Source organism: Miscanthus floridulus, chromosome 7 (genome assembly GCF_019320115.1).
Source record: "Miscanthus floridulus cultivar M001 chromosome 7, ASM1932011v1, whole genome shotgun sequence".
Taxonomy (NCBI): domain Eukaryota; kingdom Viridiplantae; phylum Streptophyta; class Magnoliopsida; order Poales; family Poaceae; genus Miscanthus; species Miscanthus floridulus.
This window is the reverse complement of record NC_089586.1, coordinates 2982492-3005047: the sequence shown is the minus strand read 5'-3', so window position 1 is coordinate 3005047 and position 22556 is coordinate 2982492. Positions and strand designations below refer to the sequence as shown.

At 48.1% G+C, this 22556-nt stretch overlaps 2 protein-coding genes across 2 annotated transcripts; both read left to right on the top strand.

Moving 5' to 3' along the window:
• The first annotated feature begins 2268 nt into the window (after window positions 1-2268).
• Window positions 2269-10958, top strand: LOC136462622 (pentatricopeptide repeat-containing protein At1g15510, chloroplastic-like). Its single transcript, XM_066461693.1, has 4 exons — window positions 2269-2800; window positions 3077-3254; window positions 10203-10409; window positions 10595-10958. Exons 1-4 carry the CDS (start codon window positions 2269-2271, stop codon window positions 10956-10958), a joined length of 1281 nt encoding a protein of 426 aa, XP_066317790.1.
• A 1649-nt stretch (window positions 10959-12607) lies between these two features.
• LOC136462368 (F-box/kelch-repeat protein At1g22040-like) lies at window positions 12608-15339 on the top strand. The gene is made up of 2 exons (XM_066461475.1): window positions 12608-12910; window positions 13642-15339. Exon 2 carries the CDS (start codon window positions 13707-13709, stop codon window positions 15084-15086), a length of 1380 nt encoding a protein of 459 aa, XP_066317572.1. The 5' UTR covers window positions 12608-12910; window positions 13642-13706; the 3' UTR covers window positions 15087-15339.
• Window positions 15340-22556: the final 7217 nt, after the last annotated feature.

Here is a 22556-nt window from a genome sequence, read left to right as displayed (position 1 = left end):
CCAATATACTTCTCCTCCACTCATCAGGCATCTTGTTCGATCGAAAAATATGGTTGAACAGCTTGGTTAACCATACTACAGCTATGTTCCCGAGGCATCTCCACACCTCGATTGGGATACCATCCGGTCCCATCGCCTTACCTCCTTTCATCCTTTTCAACGCCTCTCTGACCTCAGATTCTTGGATTCTCCGCACAAAGCGCCTATTGGTGTCATCAAAAGAGTCATCCAACTGAAAGGTTGTGTCCATATTCTCACCATTGAACAATTTGTCAAAATACTCTTGCCATCGATGTCGGATCTCATCCTCCTTTACCAAGAGATGCTCCCTTTCATCCTTAATGCACTTAACTTGGTTGAAGTCCCATGTCTTTCTCTCACGAACCCTAGCCATCCTATAAATGTCCTTCTCTCCTTCCTTCGTACTCAAATGTTGGTAAAGATCCTCGTACGCTCTACCCTTTGCCACACTTACAGCTCGCTTTGCAGTCTTCTTTGCCACCTTATACTTCTCTATGTTGTCCACACTCCTGTCATGGTACAAGCGTCTATAGCATTCTTTCTTCTCCTTAATAGCCTTTTGGACTTCCTCGTTCCACCACCAAGTATCTTTAGCCTCACGTCCCTTTCCTTTGGTTACTCCACACACCTCTGAGGCTACCTTCCGAATGTTGGTTGCCATCTTGTCCCACATATTGTTTATGTCGTCTTCTTCCTTCCAAGAGCCCCCTTTGATAACCCTTTCCCTAAATACCTCTAACGTCTCCCCTTTCAGTTTCCACCAAGGACCCTTACGCAAACACCAAATATTTTATAATTTAGAATGAAGTGTAACATGACACACATACTACATACCTAGCCAAAGTGTGTGCATTGGGCAGCGATGGTGAGCAGCACAATGAGGAAGAGCACGACGACCTTGGTGCCAAGGAAGACTTCCTGCAGGTTGGCGAAGACAGTCTGGAGCAGGGCAATTGTTTGAATGTTAACTCTGAACTTATCTGTTTTTCTAATGTTATGCTAAATGTAATGAAAATGTATTAACTGACGTGAAGAAAGACTTCAAATTGAGTAGGAGGGATGCTAAGTTAAGTCAGTGTCCTGCTTTCTCTGAACTGGTTGATGTACTTGCATTCAACAACATGCAAATGAAAAGAACCAAAAGAACAAAGACTGTCAGGGCTACGAAGCTGACCTTTTCTGATTCCAAACGTGTTCCTGAACCGGCTAAAAGAATGAAACTACAAAATTCAATATATTTCGCCAATCCATAACAATGAATCTTAATTCTGAAACATACGCAAGGATTATGCACAAGCAGGAAATAAACGCCCAGAAATCTCATGTACCAAACAATTGAACGCATTGCAATCAGAGTCACGGCCAAAATCGATATCCCGTTCCTCCCAACGTAGCTAACATCAATTGGAACAAACAACAATATATATAGAACCGTTAATTAAGGAGGGTAGGGCAGAGAGAGTTTACGTACATTCAGACTTTGAGGGTCTCGTTCTCGATGGAGAAGGCGGAGAGCAGCACTTGCGGGAGCGGCCACTCGCAGCGGTAGTGGCGGTGGCTGCACTCGTTGTCCCGCAGGTAGGCCGGCAGCGTTGAACGTGTGGACGCACTGGGGCGGCACACGCGTGGACTCGCCGTCCTCGAACTCCGCCAGGCAGATGGCGCACTATGCGCTGTCGCCGCCTCCGTCAACTCCGCATCCCCTTCACTGCGGCGGGGATCCGGCGGCGACAGGGCCTGATGATGGCGCGGGCGGGCGATGGTCGGGCCGGCCGTGGAGAGGCTGCAGTATAGCACGACCGTGATGGATCTGGCCGGGGTGGCCGGGCGGGAACGGGTGCTGCGTGATTGGATGCGGGATCGTCGCCCGGGGAAGCGAGCGATCCTGCGACGCCATCTATCACGAGATCGTCGTGCGGGGGAGGGCAGACCGCGTGAGACCGGGCCCACCGCGCGAGCGGGGGAGCGCGCGGAGATGGAAACGCATGGAGGCAGAACGACGGCCCCCAAGTTCGATTGTCGCACGAAAATATGTCCACTCTCTAGCGTTTTTAGCTGTGAGAGATGAGAAATGAGAGAAGAAGGGAATAAAAAATGTGGACCAATTGTGATGGCCGACAATTGGAGTCTCTTCTTGTGCCAAAACTCAGATTGGTCTTCAATTTATCCCGGATCCGGAAGGCCCGGGCAAGACCGCAACGCAAAGCCCAGCATCCCTATCTTCAGTCTCAACGCTGTAGTACCTACATGATCCTGCGATGGGTAGTGTCTCTCATCCTCCACGGCGCCACCACCAGCTCACGCGCCCATGCCACCATAGCGGCGCACGCGGCCGCCACCAAAGCCGGCCACGCGGCGGATGTCTTCCTCTCGAACCACCTCACCGTCACGTACGCGAGGTCCGGCCTCCTCGAGGCCGCGCGGAGGGTGTTCGGTGAAATGCCGCGCCGGAACCTCGTCTCCTGGTCAGCGCTCATCTCCGGTTGCGCTCAGGCAGGGAGGCCGGATCTGGCGCTGGAGCTCTTCGCGCGGATGGGAGACGTGCGGCCGAACGAGCACGTATACGCCAGCGTGGCGCGCTCCTGCGCCGCCCTGCAGGCGCTCGCGGCGGGCGCGCAGGTGCACGCGCACGCCGTCAAGAGCGGGTCCCTAGGCGCGTCCTTCGTGGCCAACTCGGTCGTGTCCATGTACATGAAGTGCGGCTGCTACGAGGCAGGGTACAACGTCTTCAGGACGCTCTTCGAGCTCAATCTCGTATCGCACAACGCCCTGATCTCAGGTCTGGCAGCGAGCTCCCAACCGGAGATGGGTTTGGATGTGCTCAGGCTTAGGGCCTGTTTAGATGGTGAAAAATTTTGCAAAATGACACTGTAGCGTTTTTTTTATTTGATAATTAGTGTCCAATTATAGTCTAATTAGACTTAAAAGATTCGTCTCGTGAATTTCGTCTAAACTGTGTAATTAGTTTTGTTTTTTATTTATATTTAATGCTTTATGCATGTGTCTAAAGATTTGATGTGATGGAGAATCTCGAAAAATTTAGCATTTTGAAAAGGAACTAAACTGGACCTTATGAAGCTGCGTGGGCTGCATCCTGATAGGTTCTCGTACGCTGCCGCTCTTGTGATCCGCAGCAATTTGGAGAATTCTGGCATTGCAGCAGCCTTGCATTGTGACACTGTCAAGATTGGGCTGGACGTGACAGCTTTTGTGGGCATTGTCATCTTGGGCATGTACTCCAAACATGGTACGATCGCCGAGGCAGAGCAGGTGTTCTTGTCTGCGGAAGAGAAGGATGTTGTTGCTAGTTACATAGGATCGGCTAGGTGTAGGTCAACCGGGTCTAACTAATATTTAGGATAAATAGTAAATTCTATAACATATACTGGTAATGGAAAAACAGAGAGAGATAGAGAGAGGGATGCGGAGATGCAAACCATCGGCCGCCTTTGACGAAGACGAGTTGGCCATCGTAGGTGCGGTGGTGACTCGGTGAAGGCGCGACTGTGACGTGGTGGAGGCGCAGTCGCATGGCGACGGTGCAGAGGCGAGGTGAAGCCGGTGACGGTGCTTCCCATCGCTGGCAGCGCCCCCTCTCTAGATCGGTTAGGGTTTAGGATGTAGGTGGGGTGTCTGACGGCTCAGGTGAACCTCGTGCCTTGTGCCTCGGCCCCCACCTCTTTTTTTATGGTGCTGTGTGACGGGGGCCCATCAACCATAGTTAGGGTTGGGTACCCCCGAGCAGGACGCGGATCAAGGCCCAATTGGCCATTAGGTCAAACTGGTGGGATCAATCTAACATTCTCCCTCTCGATCTCACCTTATGATTTAAACTTAAATTACTTTATCTTGTTCTCATTCCATCATAGATCAGAGCATAGAGCGTGCCTCATCGTCATGGTCTGTTGCTATTAGATTAAACAGTTATAATGCACCTCTCTGTTTTGAAATAGATTCTCAACTAGGCCCTCATTGTCTAGGAATCATAGGTGTTTCCTTAAATCCATGCCGGCTAAGTGTTCTCTGAACACGCTGGGTGGTAAGCCTTTTGTAAGCGGATCCACGAGCATCTTTTCTGTTCTTATATGCTCAAGACTAATTATATGACCTCGGACTTTATCTTTCATAACATAATATTTTATGTCAATATGTTTGGCAGCACCACTTGATTTATTGTTGTGACCATAACATACTGCTGGATTATTATCACAGTATAACGTGAGTGGTTTATGTATGTCGTCTACCACTTTCAACCCGGGCATAAATTTCTTCAGTCAATTCACCTGTATTGTGGCCTCATAATAGGCTACAAACTCGACATACATTGTGGACGATGTAGTGATGGTTTGCTTTGAGCTTTTTCATGATATAGCTCCTCCTACGAGAGTGAATATGTATCCTGACGTGAACTTTCTATCATCTCTCGCATAATCAGAATCTGTATACCCCTCTATGTGCAGGGAATCAAATCTTCTGTACGTTAGCATGAGACCCTTCGTACCTTACAGGTAACGCAAAACTTTCTTTACTAATTTCCAATGTTTTATTCCTGGATTACTCTGATATCTGCCAAGTAACTCGGTAACAAATGCTATGCCAGGGCAAGTACACACTTGAGCATACTGTAAACTTCCGACAGCTGAACTATATGAAACCGCTTTCATATGATCGATCTCATATTGGTTCCTAGGATATTGAAATTCCCCATATCTATCGCCCTTGACTATGGGAGCAGGCGAAGACTTACAATTTTGCATACTGTATTTCTTTAGAACTTTTTGTAAGTATGCCTTTTGTGATAATCATAAAACCCATTTTCTCTATCTCAGTGAATCTCTATTCCTAGGACGAACGAAGCTTCACCGAGATCTTTCATATCAAACTTCGCGGACAAGAACTTCTTTGTTTCTAGTAGTAGATTAACATCACTGCTAGCGAGCAAGATGTCATCCACATACAAGACTAGGAAAATATATTTCCCATTCTTGAACTTTGCATAAACACAATTGTCCCCTACATTTTCTTAAAACCCAAACTTTCTTATTGTACTATCAAACTTCAAATACCACTGTCTTGAAGCTTGTTTTAATCCGTAAATGGATTTCTTCAGGTGGCATCCCATACGTTCTTTTTCTTTCATAACAAAACCTTTCGATTGTGCCATGTAAATATTTTTCTCTAGATCCCTGTTTAGGAACGTCGTCTTTACATCTATTTGATGTAATTCTAAATCATAATGTGCTACAAGCACCATTATGATTCTAAAAGAATCCTTACATGAGACTGGAGAAAATATCTCATTATAATCTATACCTTCTCTTTGCGTGAAGCCTTTCACCATAAATCGCGCTTTGAATCTTTCTATATTCCCTTTGGAGTCATGTTTGGTTTTGTAGACACATTTACAGCCTACTGTCTTGGCTCCTTTAGGAATTGTTTCTAAGTCTCGAACACCGTTGGTTTTCATTGATTTCATTTCATCTTCCATGGCTTCAAGCCACTTTGATGAGTGAGCGCTTCTCATGGCTTCTTCAAATGAGGTGGGACCACCCTCCATTTGAAATCCCTCACATTCATAAACTTTATAATCTTCAGGAATGGCTGATCTCCTAACTCTTTGAGACCTTCTAGGGGCCTCGTTAGATGATGCTTGTTCTATATGAGGTTGTTGCTCTTCCTCATGTGTGACAACGGGTTCTATGGGATCCTAAACGACAGGTTCCTCATGTTCATTTATTATTGTAACAGGAGAACTAATAACATGTGTTGTTACTATAGTGTCTTGCACTATTGGTACAGCAACAACAGGTAGCGTGAATAATGGTTCCTGAACCATCGGAGTGGGCATGTATACCCACTTCTCTTCAAAACTAATTTCTCGGGCTACCATGCTCCCTCTGATCATATCATCCTCCAAGAACACATCATGTCTTGTTTCTACAAACTTCGTTTGTTTGTTAGGACAATAGAAGCGGTAACCTTTTGACTTTTCTAGATAGTCAATGAAATGGCAACTGACTATCTTGGAGTCTAACTTTTCTATGTTTGGGTTAAAGACTTTTGCCTTAGCTGAACAACCCCACACATGTAAATAGTTAAGTGAGAGTTCCTTTCCTGTCCACAACTCATACGGTGTTTTGGGCACCGACTTGCTTGACACTCGATTAAGAATATGAATGACTGTTTTTAACGCCTCCATCCATAAACTTATCGGTAGGGTAGAGTAACTTACCATGTTTCTTACCATATCCATTAAGGTATGGTTGCGCCTTTCAGCTACTCCATTCTATTGAGGCTCGTCCGATGTAGAATATTGGGCAACTATGCCATTTTCCTGTAAGAACCTTACAAAGGGTCTAGGAACTTAGTCATATGAGGCGTGTCGACCGTAGTATTCTCCTCCACGGTCGGACCTTACCACCTTAATCTTTAAGTTGTGCTGATTTTCTACTTCAGCATTAAATATCTTAAATTTATCCAATGGTTCCGATCTTTTCTTAATTGGATAAATATAGTCAAAACGAGAATAATCATCTGTGGATATTATAAATGAATCATAACCATCCACACTCTTCATAGGAAAAGGATCATAGATGTCTGTGTGAATTATATCTAAAATTTCTGCAATTCGTTTGGCATCTTTCTTTATTTTCTTAATGTATTTTTCTTTTATGCAATCAATGTATTGTTCTAAATCTAAAAATTCTAAAGGCGAAAGAATTGATTTCTTAATCAATCGCTCTATTTTCTCCCTCAAAATATGGCCTAAACGACGGTGCCATAATTTCGAAGATACATCATACACTCTCTTCTGCTTACTTGTTGTATTCATAGACGAGGAAGCATTCTCACTCTCAGTGCTCGCATCATTCACATTCTCAAAAAAGTGATAATAAATAAAGCTTATCTTATCGGAAGGCAAGACCAACACACTTATTATCAATCACAATCCGACATTTGCCATTACCAAAATGGCAATCATATTCATCATCATCTAATCTTGAAACACTTATCAATTTTCTATGTAAAGAGGGTAGATAAAAAATATCTGAAAGCTGAAGTCTAAAACCATCATCTAATTCTAGAGAAAGATCTCCAATGGCTTCAACTTTAGCTTCAACTCCAATTGTAACTTTAATTCTTCTTTCTCCTCTTTGCAGGGTCCTCCTCATACGGAATCCTTGTAATGAATTTACAATATGAACAATTGCTCTTGAATTAATCCACCAAGTAGATTTTGCATAACTTAAAAACAAGGATTCATCTATGAATGTAATGATATCCTCACCTCTCTTTAGAAGGCTCTTCAGAAAGTCTGGACAGTCCCTTTAGTAATGTCCATGTTTCTTGCACCATTTGCATTGATCCTTTTAAAATTGGGTATTGTTGTTCTTCTAATGGTGCTCAGTCTGAGGGGTTTCCCATGAGGTTTGGTATTCTTATTGAAATTCTTCTTCTTGTTGTCCTTCACAAGGTTAGCAGAGTCACCCTGTGAGCTTTTCAGCCTCTCCTCTTCTTGAACACACATTGCAATGAGCTTCTCTATATCCCATTTATCGGGCTGCATGTCGTAATTCACAACAAAAATTTTATATTCTTTGGGCAAGGAAGCAAAAACTAAATGAATCAGGAACTCATCCTTGAGCCCCAAATCCATTGACTTTAGCTTCGAAGCCGTGTTGCTCATCTTCAATATGTGCTTTCTGATATCGCCACCAGTGTATTTCTCATTGAATAATTTCTTGATCAAAGTACTAGCATAAGCCTTTAAAGAGCAAGTGAATTGACTCTCCACTTTCTTAAGATACTCTGTGGCAGCATCATAATCTAGGATAGATCCCCTTATAACATATGAAATTGTGGACTTAGCCACCATCAAGCACTTGCGGTTTGAAATGTCCCATTTCTTATGTTCGAGATCATATTTCATCTACACTTCTGCATGATTTCGCTGCTGAGCAGTGAAATCAGCATCAGTCTCATTTTCTTCCCTTACCGGGTGCACTAGCTCAGTAAGACATGGGGAGGTAAGCGCTAGGTCATTTTCAGAAAGCGTAAGTGCTAGTTCATACTTCTCTCGTCATACCCTATAGTTGCCCCCTTTAAGAGGTGGTATGTACGAGATAAATGTCATTGTGTTGAGTCCTGAAAAACACCGTCAGAGATAGTGAGAAAATATGACATAATAATTGCATGGTTTAATTTAACGTTGGTCAAAATTAAAACATACAACATTCTTATACACTAATTTTACATCACCGTTGGACAGAAATAGAATTAATGTATGGAAAACTTATGAATAAACATTATAATATTGTTATTATCAACGTTGGTCAGAAAAATAATAATATCATAATTTACTAAATAAAATTTAAGTGCTCTTCAAACAGAGAGAGATAGAGAGAGGGGTGCGGAGACGCAAACCATCGGCCGCCTTCGACGAAGACGAGCTGGCCATCGCTAGTGCACAGTGGAGGTGCGGTGGTGACTCAGTGAAGGTGCAGTCGCAGGGTGGCGGTGCAGAGGCGGGGTGAAGCCGGTGGCGGTGCTTCCCGTCGCTTGCTCTTTGCGCCCCCACACGCGCTGCGGTGGAGTTGCCCTAAACCCTAGATCCCTCCGGCGTCGCCTTGGGTCCCCTCGTCGGAGCGCGCGCTCCCTAGTGGGTGAGCGCGCCGCCATCGAGCGGTCCTGTGATGGTGTCCTCGGTCAGGGCTTGCGCGCACGGCGATGATCGTGGCTCGGCTTCTCCCCGCGTGTTGGTGAGGCAGCGCGTGGGCGCATCTTCCCGCGCACGGTGGTGGCGACAGCGGCGAGAAACCGGGTAGGTCTTCCCCCTTCTCTGTCCATCCATCTAGGGTTAGGGTTAGGGTTAGGGTTTCGGGTGGGGTTTCAATCTGATTCGAATCGAGTCCCCTCCTTCTGTTTTCTTCGTGGTGTCTACCACAAAGACTAGATCTACATGTAGACCAGGCTTTGATACCATTGATAGATACATAGGATCGGCTAGGTGTAGATTAGCCGGGTTTAACTGATATTTGGGATAAATAGTGAATCATAGAACATATACTAGTAATGGGAAAACAGAGAGAGATAGAGAGAGGGGTGCGGAGACGCAAACCATCGTCCGCCTTCGACGAAGACGAGCTGGCCATCACTGGTGCACGGTGGAGGGCGGTGGTTACTCGGTGAAGGCGCAGTCGCAGGGCGGCGGTGCAGAGGCGGGGGTGAAGCCGGTGGCGGTGCTTCCCGTCGCTTGCTCTTTGCGCCCCCACACGCGCTGCGATGGAGTTGCCTTAAACCCTAGATCCCTCCGGCGCCGCCGCGGGTCCCCTCGCCGGAGCGTGCGCTCCCCAGTGGGTGAGCGCGCCACCGTCGAGCGGTCCTGTGACGGTGTCCTCAGCCGAGGCTCGCGCGCACGGCGACGAGCGCGGCTCGGCTTCCCCCCGCGTGTCGGCGAGGCCGCGGCAGGCGCATCTTCCCGCGCACGGCGGTGGCGACGGCGGCGCGAAACCGGGTAGGTCTTCCCCCTTCTCCGTCCATCCATCTAGGGTTAGGGTTAGAGTTAGGGTTAGGGTTTTAGATGGGGTTTCAATCCGATTCGAATCGAGTCTCCTCCTTATGTTTTCTTCGTGATTTCTACCACAAAGACTAGATCTATATCTAGACCAGGCTTTGATACCATTGATAGATACATAGGATCGGCTAGGTGTAGATCAGCCGGGTCTAACAGACATTTGGGATAAATAGTGAACCATAGAACATATACTAGTAATGGGAAAACAGAGAGAGATAGAGAGGGGTGCGGAGACGCAAACCATCGGTCGCCTTCGACGAAGACGAGTTGGCCATCGCTGGTGCACGGTGGAGGTGCGGTGGTGACTCGGTGAAGGCGCAGTCGCAGGGCGGCGGTGCAGAGGCAGGGTGAAGCCGGTGGCGGTGCTTCCCGTCACTCGTAGTGCCCCCTCTCTAGATCGGTTAGGGTTTAGGATGTAGATGGGGTGTCTGGTGGCTCAGGTGAACCTCGTGCCTTGTGCCCCGGCCTCCACCTTTCTTTTTATGACGCTGTGCAATGTGGAGGTGGTCATCAACCATAGTTAGGATTGGGCGCCCTGATCAGGGCGCGGATCAAGACCCAATTGACAGCTGTCACTTGGAACACCTACATCGCTGCACACTCCCAGCGTGGTGCCCACACGGAAGCTCAAGCTTTTCAAGGACATGGTGGATGCAAGCGTTTGCCCTGACAACTTCACGTTCGCCAGCGCGCTAGCTGCTCGTGGGGAGCTCTCTCTGTTCCGGCATGGCAGTGAAGTTCATGGCCACCTCATCAGAAGCAGGGATGATGTTGATGTCGCTGCGAGCAATGCGATCATGAGCATGTACGCAAGGTGTGGTCAGATGGTGTTTGCGGCTCGCGTGTTTGATCGATCGCCAGATCACAACTTGCTTTCTTGGAACACACTGATCTCTGGGTTCAACAAACAAGGCCATGCCACGGAAGCCATCAACGCCTTTGATCGGATGAAGGAAACTGGGATGGCTCCGGACTCGATCACATTCACTGGCCTTCTAGCTGTGCAACCATGCCGGACTGGTCAGCCCAGGCATGGAGTATTTCTACTCCATGGGCCAAACACACGGCGTCTCACCGAGAGCTGAGGGAGGGACATGTCCAGGCATCGGCGTTCCGCGACGACCCCGTAGTCCTGGGCAGCCTGCTCTCCGCCTGCAGGGTCCATGGAGACACGGACGTCGGCGGGAGGGTTGCCGAGAGATTGCTGGCGCTTGGTCCGGCGACAAGCTCGCCGTACGTGCTGCTGTCGCACCTGTACGCGTCGGGCGGGAGGTGGGATGGTGTTGCCGAGGCTTGGCGGATGCTCGAGGACGGCGCGGCAAAGAAGAAAGACGCCGGATGTAGCGCGGTTGGTTTCAGATAAGTGATGATGGTGCCCTGCCCCCGTGTTGGACAATCGGAGAAGCTGAGCACTGAAGCGTTTCATGCGTTCTGCTGATTGCTGAAGAGCTATCTCCTGTTGCTGATGCCGGCAGCTGGCAGGGATGTGACGGCCACGGCCACCGAGTGGCGCCATGGACGAGCGATTGCGCGAAGCTAACGGCCCGTGGCGAGACAATCGTGTTGGCGCTGGCCGATGCCCCGCCCCGGTCTCCGGCTCTGGAGGTTCTGGTGCATTCAGACAGACAGGCTTTTCACCGTGAACCGTTTTTGGCCCCTAATTGCTATCCACTCCAGACCTCCAGTACTCCACGTCTCCACCAAGCCGGCGGACCAAACGCAATCAGGACGGTCTCGGTGCTAAAAGGGGAACCTCTGGAACACCGTTGGGACATTGGTTGTTCACAAGTACACTTTGGTTTTTAGGAGCAAACATATGCCATATCTTGTTGCGCAGTCACCTATACAACTTGTAGTCTTGTAGTTTGGAGATCGATGTGTACAATGATCGTGTTAATTATTCTAATACATTTTAAAATCAAACTTTGTATTGTGACTAGACACTCATCGTACTGAACGTGATCTTGTGTTGAATTGGATTGCGCTGGTTTTGAATCGAAAACGTGACCTCATGTTAGGTATGGATTTGAAAAATGTGGAAAACAAGAGAGATGTGAACGGAGAAGAGTAAGGTATGGTGGAATAGACTGGCAGACCATAAATGTGGGAGAGTATCAAAGGAATAAGTTGGTTGGCTTTCATTGATGCGATCTCGAACTTTTTCTTTTGGTCCGTTCTACCGCAAGGTCCCACATCTTCAACAAGCTGTTACGAGGGTGAAGGATTGTAAGCCTGCGTCCTTTGGAAGTTTTCTCCCACCGATGTTCTTTTAGTGTATACTAGACCTCGTCGTCAGCGGTGAGTGACTTTTTCGGTCTTTAAAGCCTTGTTTGACGAGGGTGTTTGCATACGTCCCTTTTTTTTGCTGTCTTCACAGTGCGATCTTCAAACTCCGGCAGGCAGTGGAGGTCCGAAGGAGGAAGACGACCGATTTGCTATCTGATGTACTCTTATTTTTTATAGGTCGTTTTTCTGTCTTATTGTCCATCTTTTATACTAGCCCTTGTTTTCCTTGCAATATATTTGACGTGACACTCGTTTGAGTGTATTTATCAAAATAAAAATGTGGGTGAGAAGATTTTCTTCTTTAAATATTAGATAGATATTGAAATTGATATGCTTTCCTTCCGTGTTAAAATACATATTTTTAATATAAGCAACTTAGGGGAGGGTGTCCCCACCTGGATATATTCGGAACTGGTCCTGTTAGTCCAGCAAAGGATTACATGGTTATTACATCATGTTGGACGGAGTCATTAAAGTAGTGACATGTTAGCAAGGAAACATTTTTTTTGTTGGTGTTGTTTTGAGAATCAGCAAGGTAACAAATGGTGCCGGTAGAGAGACCAGCAGCGTTGTGAACTCCCTCACGGAGCGGAAGCCAAGTCCAGACGCCAAACTGGGCCGCCGATAGCGCCACAGCGGGCCAGGCCACCGACCCCGAACCGTCCGGTCCAGGAAGTCCACATGGTTCCACTCCGAGTAGCGTACACGAGTACGGCGAGGCGCCGTTCGCACGCGAAGTCCGCCTCCGCCTCTGGCTCTGATCCCTCCTCCCCTCCCGGATTCCACCAACCCGTGTCCACCCACCCCGCCGCGCCGGCCCGCCCCTCTCTGTGCCGTCCTCAGCATTCGCCCTCTCTACCTTGCGTGCCTGCCTCTACTGCCTGCTGACACGGCGGCGCGGGTCGTGCTCGCTCGACGCCACGGGCTCTACGCCTCTACCCCTACCTGGGATCATCTGCTGCTGTCTGCTCGCCCTCTCCTCTGCTCCTTCAGCACCATCGGAGATCCGCCCTGCCGTTTCCTCCCGCGGTAAGCCCGGCCACGGTCAACCTCCAATTCTCGTCTGATTCATGGAAAACCATTCTGGGTCCCGCGCAGATCATCTTTAATTTCTAATTTCTTCAGGGATCGATGAATTAGCCGCCTTGTTTAGGTTTGGCAGAACACGTACCGTGCTCTGTCAAATTCGAGCCTTTTGCTATTATTAGATATTTAGATGGGTCATGAATTTTAGGACCGTGGGCGTTTTTTTTTCTTTGGGGGAGATGGAGATTTTGAAGTTAAATTCATGCTCCTGCTTGAGATTTTTTTTTTTTGGGTTTGAGTCCCTACATAGGGGTAGAAATAGTCGATAAAATGAAATATATATGCTATTGATATTTTTTCTTATTTCAATGTTGCCCAAGCCAACATTCCATATGGTTACAATCTCTTTCTTGTTTATTGGTGTATGTGGGGATTTGCCCCTCATTGTCTCAGTAATGACCTGTGGAGTTGGAGCCTAGGGCCACATGCCATGATGCGACTGGCAAACCTGTGAACACACATTGTGTGGCAGTGATGTTGACTTTCTCAAAAACTTGGATTTGCAGGATGTGTTCATTTTCAAGTATTTGCTCGCTTTGTTGGAAATCCTTTTTATGATGCTTTTTAAATGTTTGTGGCATATTAATCACATTTTAGACTTGAGCTTTGCTACTATATTTATCTCAGACTTATATTGAAGCTCATAGAGCTCCTATTTTCAAACCCTGTTTCAGCAACTATTGATGGATTAAAGATGTAAGACTGCTTCAACTATTTGGTTTGAAGAAAACAAGTTCAGATGGGCTCCATTCTAAGTGCGCCAAGTACTACGGCTAAGTCTATGGATCAGCATGAGACATCTGGGACATATCCTAATAAGAGGGTGAAGGTATCTACTTATGAGTATGGGTCCAACCCAAGGATAATTCCAACTCTTCCTGATGAGCTCTCACTCCAGATTCTGGCAAGGTTACCGCGGATCCATTACCTTAACTTGAAGATGGTTTGCCGAGCTTGGAAGGCAGCAATCATAGGTTCTGAACTTTCCCAGCTGAGGAAAGAGCTTGGCGTAAGTGAAGAATGGTTGTATGTACTGACCAAGGTTGAGGCAAACAAGCTCCATTGGTATGCCCTCGATCCAGTGTTTCAAAAATGGCAGAGGTTGGCACCGATGCCTTCTTTCGTCAATGAGGAGGAATCCAATAGGACGGCATCTTCTGGGTTCCGGATGTGGAATGTCATGGGATCAAGCATTAGGATTGCTGATTTCGTGAGGAGCTTGTTTTGGCGCAGGAACAGTTTGGATCAGATGCCCTTTTGTGGTTGTTCAGTTGGTGTTGCTGATGGTTACTTGTATGTCATTGGGGGGTTTTCCAAAGCTGTTGCCCTGAACTGCGTTTGGAGATACGACCCTTTTCTCAATTTGTGGCAGGAAGTGAGCCCAATGATCACAGGACGGGCTTTCTGCAAGGCAACATTTTTGAATGGCAAGTTATATGTAGTTGGTGGAGTCAGTAGGGGTCGGAATGGCTTGCTTCCTCTGCGTTCAGCTGAGGCGTTTGATCCCAAAACTAGACTGTGGAGTGAGCTACCAGAAATGCCTTTCGCAAAAGCACAGGTACTCCCCACAGCTTTCTTGATCGATGTGCTTAAGCCTATCGCCACAGGAATGGCACCCTACAAGGGAAAGTTGTATGTTCCTCAGAGCTTGTACTCATGGCCCTTCTTTTTTGACATCGGAGGTGAGATCTATGACCCAGATCTTAATGCTTGGTCAACAATGCCTGATGGTCTCGGCGACGGATGGCCAGCAAGACAGGCAGGCACAAAATTGGGTATTGTGATCAATGACAAACTTTACACCCTGGAGCCTTCCAGCTCTTTGGACAGTGGTCAGATAAAAAGATACAACTCCGAAGAGGACACGTGGGTAACTATCTCGCCACAAGTTCCAGTTAATGATTTCACTGACGCAGAGGCCCCTTATTTACTCGCCGGTCTCCGTGGAAGGCTCCATGTTATAACAAAGGCCGCGAACAACACTCTTCAAGTTATGCAGGCTGTAGTGCAGAATAACTCAGATAACGCAGTATCTGAAGAAAATGTGGTATGGACCACTGTGGCTTCTAAGAACTTTGGGACGGCTGAGCTCGTCAGCAGCCAGGTTCTAGATGTTTAAAATGTGGGTCACAAGTTACACTTTGTAGCGCATATAGTAATATCATAGACCATCGTTTTAACCAACAAAATATATAGTTTTTGTTTTTGTCTTTTGTGTGTGTGTGTGTGGAACAAGCGTTTAATTTGACGTGGAGAGAGATCAATTGCAGATATGTGTAACTGTATAAGTTAACTCAGTTGCTGGGACACTGTGTACAGAGATACGATCGACATGTTAATGTACAGTGATCAATTTTAGTTTCCTTTTAACATGTTTCTGATCCTGATGAACTTCTGGGAGATCCATCAATCCGTTCCAAGGCGGTTGATGATCCTTCATTCCATTCCAAGCCGTGTCTTATATGGTTGATGATACTAAGTTTCTTCATTTTCTCAGTGGGCACTTGCAAGGCTGCAACTATCTTGTACTCCCAGTGACCTTCTCAGTGCGCAGGAGTCCTGTGGGTTCGAGAAAAAAAAAATATGATGACTTTAGTATCCGTTTCTGCGCCTTATATTGCATTACATATCCTATCCAAGCATCCATGCCAACATGTGGCAGCAGAATCACCCTGTGACTTCCAGCTTACAACTACCACCTATTTCAACATAAACATCAGCGTAAGCCATGGAACAGTGTTTTCCTCTCACAATATTTCAACATAAGCATCAGCATAAGCCAAATTTCAGCATAAGCGAACAGGGCCACTGGATCTGCCGACCCGTTGTCCGGCAGGCATGAGAGGGCATGGTGTGCAGATCCGGATCTGCCAGCAAGCATGGCGACTTTGGCGAGTGCCCTTTTTCTTTCATTCTCTCAACAAGCAAGCCGCGTCAGCTGCCTCAACCTGCGTGCCAAATGCAACGGACGGACGGACGGCACTTGTCGTTTGTTCACTCTGGTTGGTGCAATGGAAGTCCAAGCGCACGCCGCGTCAGCAGAAATGGGGGGCGAATTGCGCTCGGTTGCCGGCGTTATGGGGCGACCACACGTCTCGATGGCGTCCACAACTTTTGTTACTCGCTTCAAACGCCGCCGGTCGAATGTCATGCGTGACGATTGGAGCGATGCCTCTAGGTGTATGTGCCGCAATGCGTGAGAGGGATGGTCTTCTATTGATCTGTTCACTTGGGCATGCTTCGACCATGGGAACCGTGTAGAAATTTTACATGAATCAATTCTATTTAATAGAAAAACATAGGTTTCATGCTCCCATTGGTCGGCATAAAATTGGAAGCTTTTGTAGAGGTCAAACTGCGCGTTTCCGGAAGCTGGCCGTGTCCTGTTGATCTCAAGCCAGCCTAAACTAAATAGATAGGTTGACGACTAGACGATGTTTCATTTCTGTATTTCAACTTGAGAAGATTAGGTGTTTATATTCAGTAATTAGAACAATAAAGAGTCATGATAATGACGAGTATAAAGAGTATGTAATATACAGATAGGCAATCTCTATCTCTATCTATTCTATCTATACAACTAAAACATTTTTAAGAGAATCGTCCCCGACGTGCAAAAATAAACAGCATTTCGTCCGCCGCGCCGTCTCAAAACCACTGACTGCCGGGCGATCATAGAGGGGAACATTCAAGAAGAGGCTCCATGACCGGTCTCCATGGCCGCTGATGAAGCGGCGGTTTTGGGATGCGCCTGCTTGTCCATGACCGGTCCCATTCGGCTTGCTGAATCTTGGCTGAAATTGACTGAAAAACGTTGTTCTGGCTGAATTATTGTAAGAGAAAAATACTGTTCCAACTGAAAAAATAAGCCGAACAAACCAGTTTCTGGATAAGCCGAACGAGGCCTATGAGCCTGAACAGCCCTCCTCCTCCCCTGCTGCTGCTGCTTCCGCCGCCGCTCGCGGCCTCCTTCTCGGCGGAGCCCTGCTGCTTGCTCAGTTGCTCTTCTTCTCCTCGGCGGCCTCCAAGCGCCGGAGCTTCTTGTACGCGTTCTTGAGCACGTACGCCTCCATGAAGTCTCCTCCCATCATGGACGCCATTGCAAATGACCTGCTCCTCTCCTAATTGAAATTTCCTCTTCGCAACTGAACTGGGTCGATTAAGCTGACAGAAGTAGCTCAGCTGCGCGCTCCTGTGTAAGGGGTCGTTTGATTCCAGAGACTAAAGTTTAGTCTCTGTCACGTCGAACGTTCAGATGTTAATTAAGAGGACTAAATATGAGTTAATTATAAAACTAATTACATATATGGAGACTAATTTACGAGATGAATCTATTAAACCTAATTAAGTCATCGTTAACACATATTTACTGTAGCATCACATGGTCAAATCATGAACTAATTAGACTTAATAGATTCATCTCGCAAATTAATCTTAATCTACGTAGTTAGTTTTATAATTAATCTATATTAAATACTCTAAATTAGTAAACATCCGATGTGATCGGAGTTTGCGGGAAAGGAGTTGAGGCGCGTGCCCGCTCTTTTATAGGCTCCAGTTGAGAAGAGCCGGGCGTAGACTTGGCACGCAAGCAGAAGCGAGAGGAAACTGACAAGGGGGCGAAGAATCTTGGTTGCTTGGGCCGCGCGGAAGCCGGAAGGCATAGACGGGCACACTGAAAACGTGTCGCGCGGTAGCCGCCTTTGCCGCGAGGAACGCGAAGAGGGCTGCGCATGTCACGCGTGACGCACCGGGCGAGGCCGCGCTCGCGCAGAAGCCTCCCGTGCAAGCAACGCCGTCCCCTGTGTGTACTCTGTAGAGCTCCGTCTCCACCCGCGCGACCGGGACGCGCGGAAACGGAAAAGGCGGCAGCGGCCAGCAGAGTGGGTGGATGGTGGTCGGTGGATCATGGACCCCGCGCTGCCTCACCGAGTCCGTTCCGTCCCGTTGCCGTTGGGTCGTTTGTTGCGGTGCAAGAGAAACGCGGTGGAAGGCGCTTCACGTTCTCGGTCCTTGGGCACAGGTGCATAAAAATGGCCTACGGCTAATGTATTCACACGTGCAGATTTGATTACTACGTATTTTAGCTATAATGATGATTAGGACTTAATTCACAGCCATCGGATTGATCCCACGGCTTACGACTTTTGTCGACTAAACGCTGCGGTGGTAGATTTGTCGTAGAGGTGAGCGAGATCAGGAGCGGGATGGTGACTAAGACACAAGATTTAGACAGGTTCAGACCGTCAGTTCGACGTAATACCCTAATCCTACGTCCCGTTAGTTTGTATTGGCTATCATATATGATTGTGTGTGTTTTGAGGGGTCCCCTATCCGACTTATATAGCCCAGGGGTAGGATTACATACCAATCAGGTCTACAACTAATCGGGTAACAAATAAGATATACATGAAATATTACATTCGGCATATCCTAACAGATTCTACGCGATCTTCAGGATGTCGTCGAGGTGTCTTGCGGTGTGCGCCGAGTTGTGCCGTAAGCCGCAAGCCATCATCTTGTGGGCTGGACCACCCCTTGCGGTGCGGGCCATGTAGTCTGCCATGGGTACCTAGGGTCAGACCCCCCATAGTTAGTCCACGAGCGCCTTGTATCAGCTTGGTGACGCCGTCTTGATCAAGTCCGAGCAGTTTGACATAAAACCGATCAGATTGATTAATGATCCGAGCAGTGAAAATGATAGTGGATCTCGAACTTAGCCAAGTGAGGCTCGCCAATAGGATGTAAGGAGCTCAACAGAAAATTTTGAGAAATCTTGGTCGGTGAAGCGTACACACTTAAGTGCCAATTGCGAAGGCTCTGACAATGTGATCATCAGAACTGAAGCGGAGGCACTAAGAGATAGGATCGACGAAGTCAAAATACCGTGAAGAAAAAACAGTACGTGCACCGCGAGGTGCATTGTACATAATGTAGTCCTCGAGCCTGCTGGAAGATGAGGAATGGATCTTGTAGCAGGGTCAAAGAAAAAACATATAGTCCCCAGCTTGGCCAAGAAAGCAACCAGTCCCCGACGTTGCCGAAGAATCGAGTGATGCTGGATGGAACGCCGAATATGCACTTGGTAGGATTCAACTTCCACCGGTACTTCTTGAGGGCCTTAAATGTTTGCTTGAGGTCGGCGATGAGCTTATCGACGGTCTGGGACTTAACAACTACGTTGTCGATGTAGGCCTCAACGTTGTGCCCTATATGATCTTTAAGGCAACACTGAATGGCCCTCTGATATGTCGCACCAGTATTTTTGAGCCCGAAGGACATGGTGGTGTAACAGTAGGCGTCGAATGGTGTAATGAAGGACGTTTTGATCTGGTCCTCCTCTTTGAGAGAGATCCGGTGATAACCGGAATAGCAGTCTAAAAAACAAAGTAATTCACAACCAGCGGTAGAATCAACGACCTCGTCGATGCGAGGGAGACCGAAGAGGTCTTTAGGGCAGTGTTTGTTGAGATCGGTGTAATCAATGCACATTCTCCATTCTTTATTCTTTTTTTGAATGAGCACTAGGTTAGCCAGCTAATCGAGATAATAAATACGGCTGCTAAAAGCCAGTTTAATTCTACCCTAATAGCCTCCTTCTTGTCTTGCGTGAATAGTTAGAGTTTTTGCTTGATCGGCTTGGCGGTCGACGAGACATGTAAGGAGTGCTTGATCAGCTCCCTTGGTACCCCAGGCATGTCTGTAGGTTTCCATGTAAACACGTCTGCATTAGTACGTAGAAAGCTGACGAGCGCGCCTTCCTATTTGGTGTCCAGATGGGCCCCGATCTTCACGGTCTTGGATGGGTCGGTGAGGCCAAGGCTCACCTCCTTGGTTTCCTTAGCCTTGGTAGCTTCACGAGGCGCCGCCATCGTCGGGGTCTCCTGTTCTTCTAGGGGCACCTTCTTTGACTCGGTGAGGTAGGCGTCCATGCGAAGGGAGAGGTCGACTGCCTCAACGAGAGCAAGACTCTCCTTCTCGTAGGTGTAGGCAACGGCGAGGTTAGCCTACAAGGTAAGGACTCTTCCGGGGGCCGGCATCTTGAGCACCATGTAAGGATAGTGCGGTATGGCCATGAACTTGGTCAACACCGGGCGGCCAAGGATGGCGTGGTAGGCGGTGTTGAAATCAGCCACCAAGAAGCTGATGTACTCGATGTGGAACATCTCGATGGTGCCATACTGCACCGGTAGAGTGATCTCGCCCAAGGGCTGGCAAGCCTTTCCCGAGATGACCCCCCTAGAAAGGAGAATTGACGAGGGTGAGATCTTCCCTAGAGAGGCCTAGTTCAGACAAGGCGCTAGCGAAGAGGATATTGAGGGCACTGCCACCATCGATGAGGACCTTTGTGAAACGCACCATGCAGATGATGGTGTCCAACACGAGGGGGAAACATCCTATGTATGGGATCTCCGCCCACTGGTCGGCCCTACTAAAGGTGATGGGCTGCTCTGACCAGGGGAGGTATCTAGGGTCGGCGATGGTGTTGATGCCCCTGACGAATAAGACTCGTCGGGAGGTGAGCTTCTTGTCGCTAGGATCTTGAAAGGCGCCATCCACATTAGGGGGTTTGTGATCCTTGCCACCGTTGTTGTCTTCTGCACATTTCTTATCCACCTATTCTTGGAAGATATTTGCTAGACCCATGCACTCCCTCATGGTATGCTTTGCGCCTTTATGAATGGGGCATGGGCCGTCGAGGAGCTTGTCGGACTGTGCGATGTAGTTATGCTTCGCATGAGGCTGCTTGACGGAAGTGATGAAGTTCTCTAGTCAGCGGTGTCGGAGCTGCCCTGCCCTCAAGTTCTCCTACCCGTCACAATGGTCACAGCTGTCGAAGCAACGCTCGCATTTGGCGTAGCGGTGGTCTCGATCATCACTGCGCCATTCATCGCGACGTTCGTCATTGCGACATGGTGGATGATCAGGCTAGGGAACCCGGGTGATATCTTCACGGTGACGCAGGTCAGCCTCCTCAGCGTCAGCATATTGTTTGGCGGTTGTGAACATCTCGCTGATCGATGCTGGTGGCTTCCTATTGAATTTTCTGCGGAGCTCATCATGATGGTAAAGTCCTTGGATAAAGGCAGCGATGACCTCGGACTCTAGGATGTTCAAGATACGATTCCTGACCTCGAAGAAATGCTTGATGTAACTCTGAAGGAGCTCGCTAGGCTTCTGATACACTTTGGCCAGGTCATGCTTCGTCCCTGGCTTCTCACATGTAGCCTTATAATTCTCAATGAACAACCTCTTGAGGTCATCCCATGAGTCGATGATGTCCGATTGGAGGTTTGTGAGCCAATTCATCGTGGCAGGCTTAAGCATGACATGCAAGTAGTTTGCCATGACATCGGTGTTGCCGCTGCCGGCTCGTACGGCGATGCCGTAGCTCATGAGCCATTGCTTCGGGTTGGCATGACCGTCGTACTGCTCGACACCGAAGATCTTGAAGTTAGGGGGCCACTGTATAGCCCATAGCTTTGTGGTGAATGCTCGCAGACCATCAACATTACCGGCGACGGCAACGTCACCAGCGGCTGGTGGAACAGCAGCACCGGTAGCTGGTCGGGCAGCGTTACCAGCGGCGACCTGGGTGACGTTGGTGGAGTGAGCCTGCTAGATCGGCTCAAACGCCACGTCGGGGTTGCCCCATGCTTCTTCGTATTGCTGGCAACAAAGAATCTCCTCCGCGTGGCGCGAGTTGCGCCGATTATCGATACGGCGACAAATGTCATGATGATTATTAAGATGCTGACGCAAGTCACCAGTAGGTTGTTCAACCCAGTGGCGAAGCTAGAGCATATCTGAGGGGGATGCACTTGCCTTGTGGGTGCATATACATGTGTTGTAGGGGTGCATATATCGTGAATTTTTAATCAAATCTACTATTTTTAAAAGTTTGGGGGTGCATTTGGTACCCCCTAAGATGAACATAGCTTCGCCCCTGGTTCAACCTCCTGGCTGGCGTTGGGATTGGCATACTGCATTCGTTCCTTGGGATTTATAATGTAATTACCTCTCGATCCCCCTTGGAGATAAGGGCCGCATGCCTAGAGGCGACTTCCACCAGGTCGCTGGGATTGGGCCCTGCATGGCCCAGTGTGTGGGGGTATTAACCCCTATACCCTTACGGCTAAGCTTGGGCCGGCCCGGATCGATGGGTCCGGTCCACCCGAAAGACGACGTGCGGCCTAGCCAACCTGGTCGGAGTCCCACACAAGGAGTCAAGGCGGATTTGGCGATCAAGCAGGATCCTGGTCGGTTAGAATAGGAATCCTTATCCGGCCACATATGGCAATTGTAACTGACTAGGATTAGTTTCCAGATCTATAATCCTGCCCCTCAGACTATATAAGGCGGGCAGGGGATCCCTCTAAAAAAACATCTCTCATTGACATACAGCAATACAAATCAGACGCATGACGTAGGTATTACGCCTTCTTAGCGGCCGAACCTGGATAAGACCTCGTGTCTATCTTACGTCACCATCTTGTTTGTGGCTTGCGCATCTATCTGCCGACAATCTACTACCTTGGGCATACCCCTAGGTAGACTACCGACTATATTTCGTCGACAGTGGCACGCC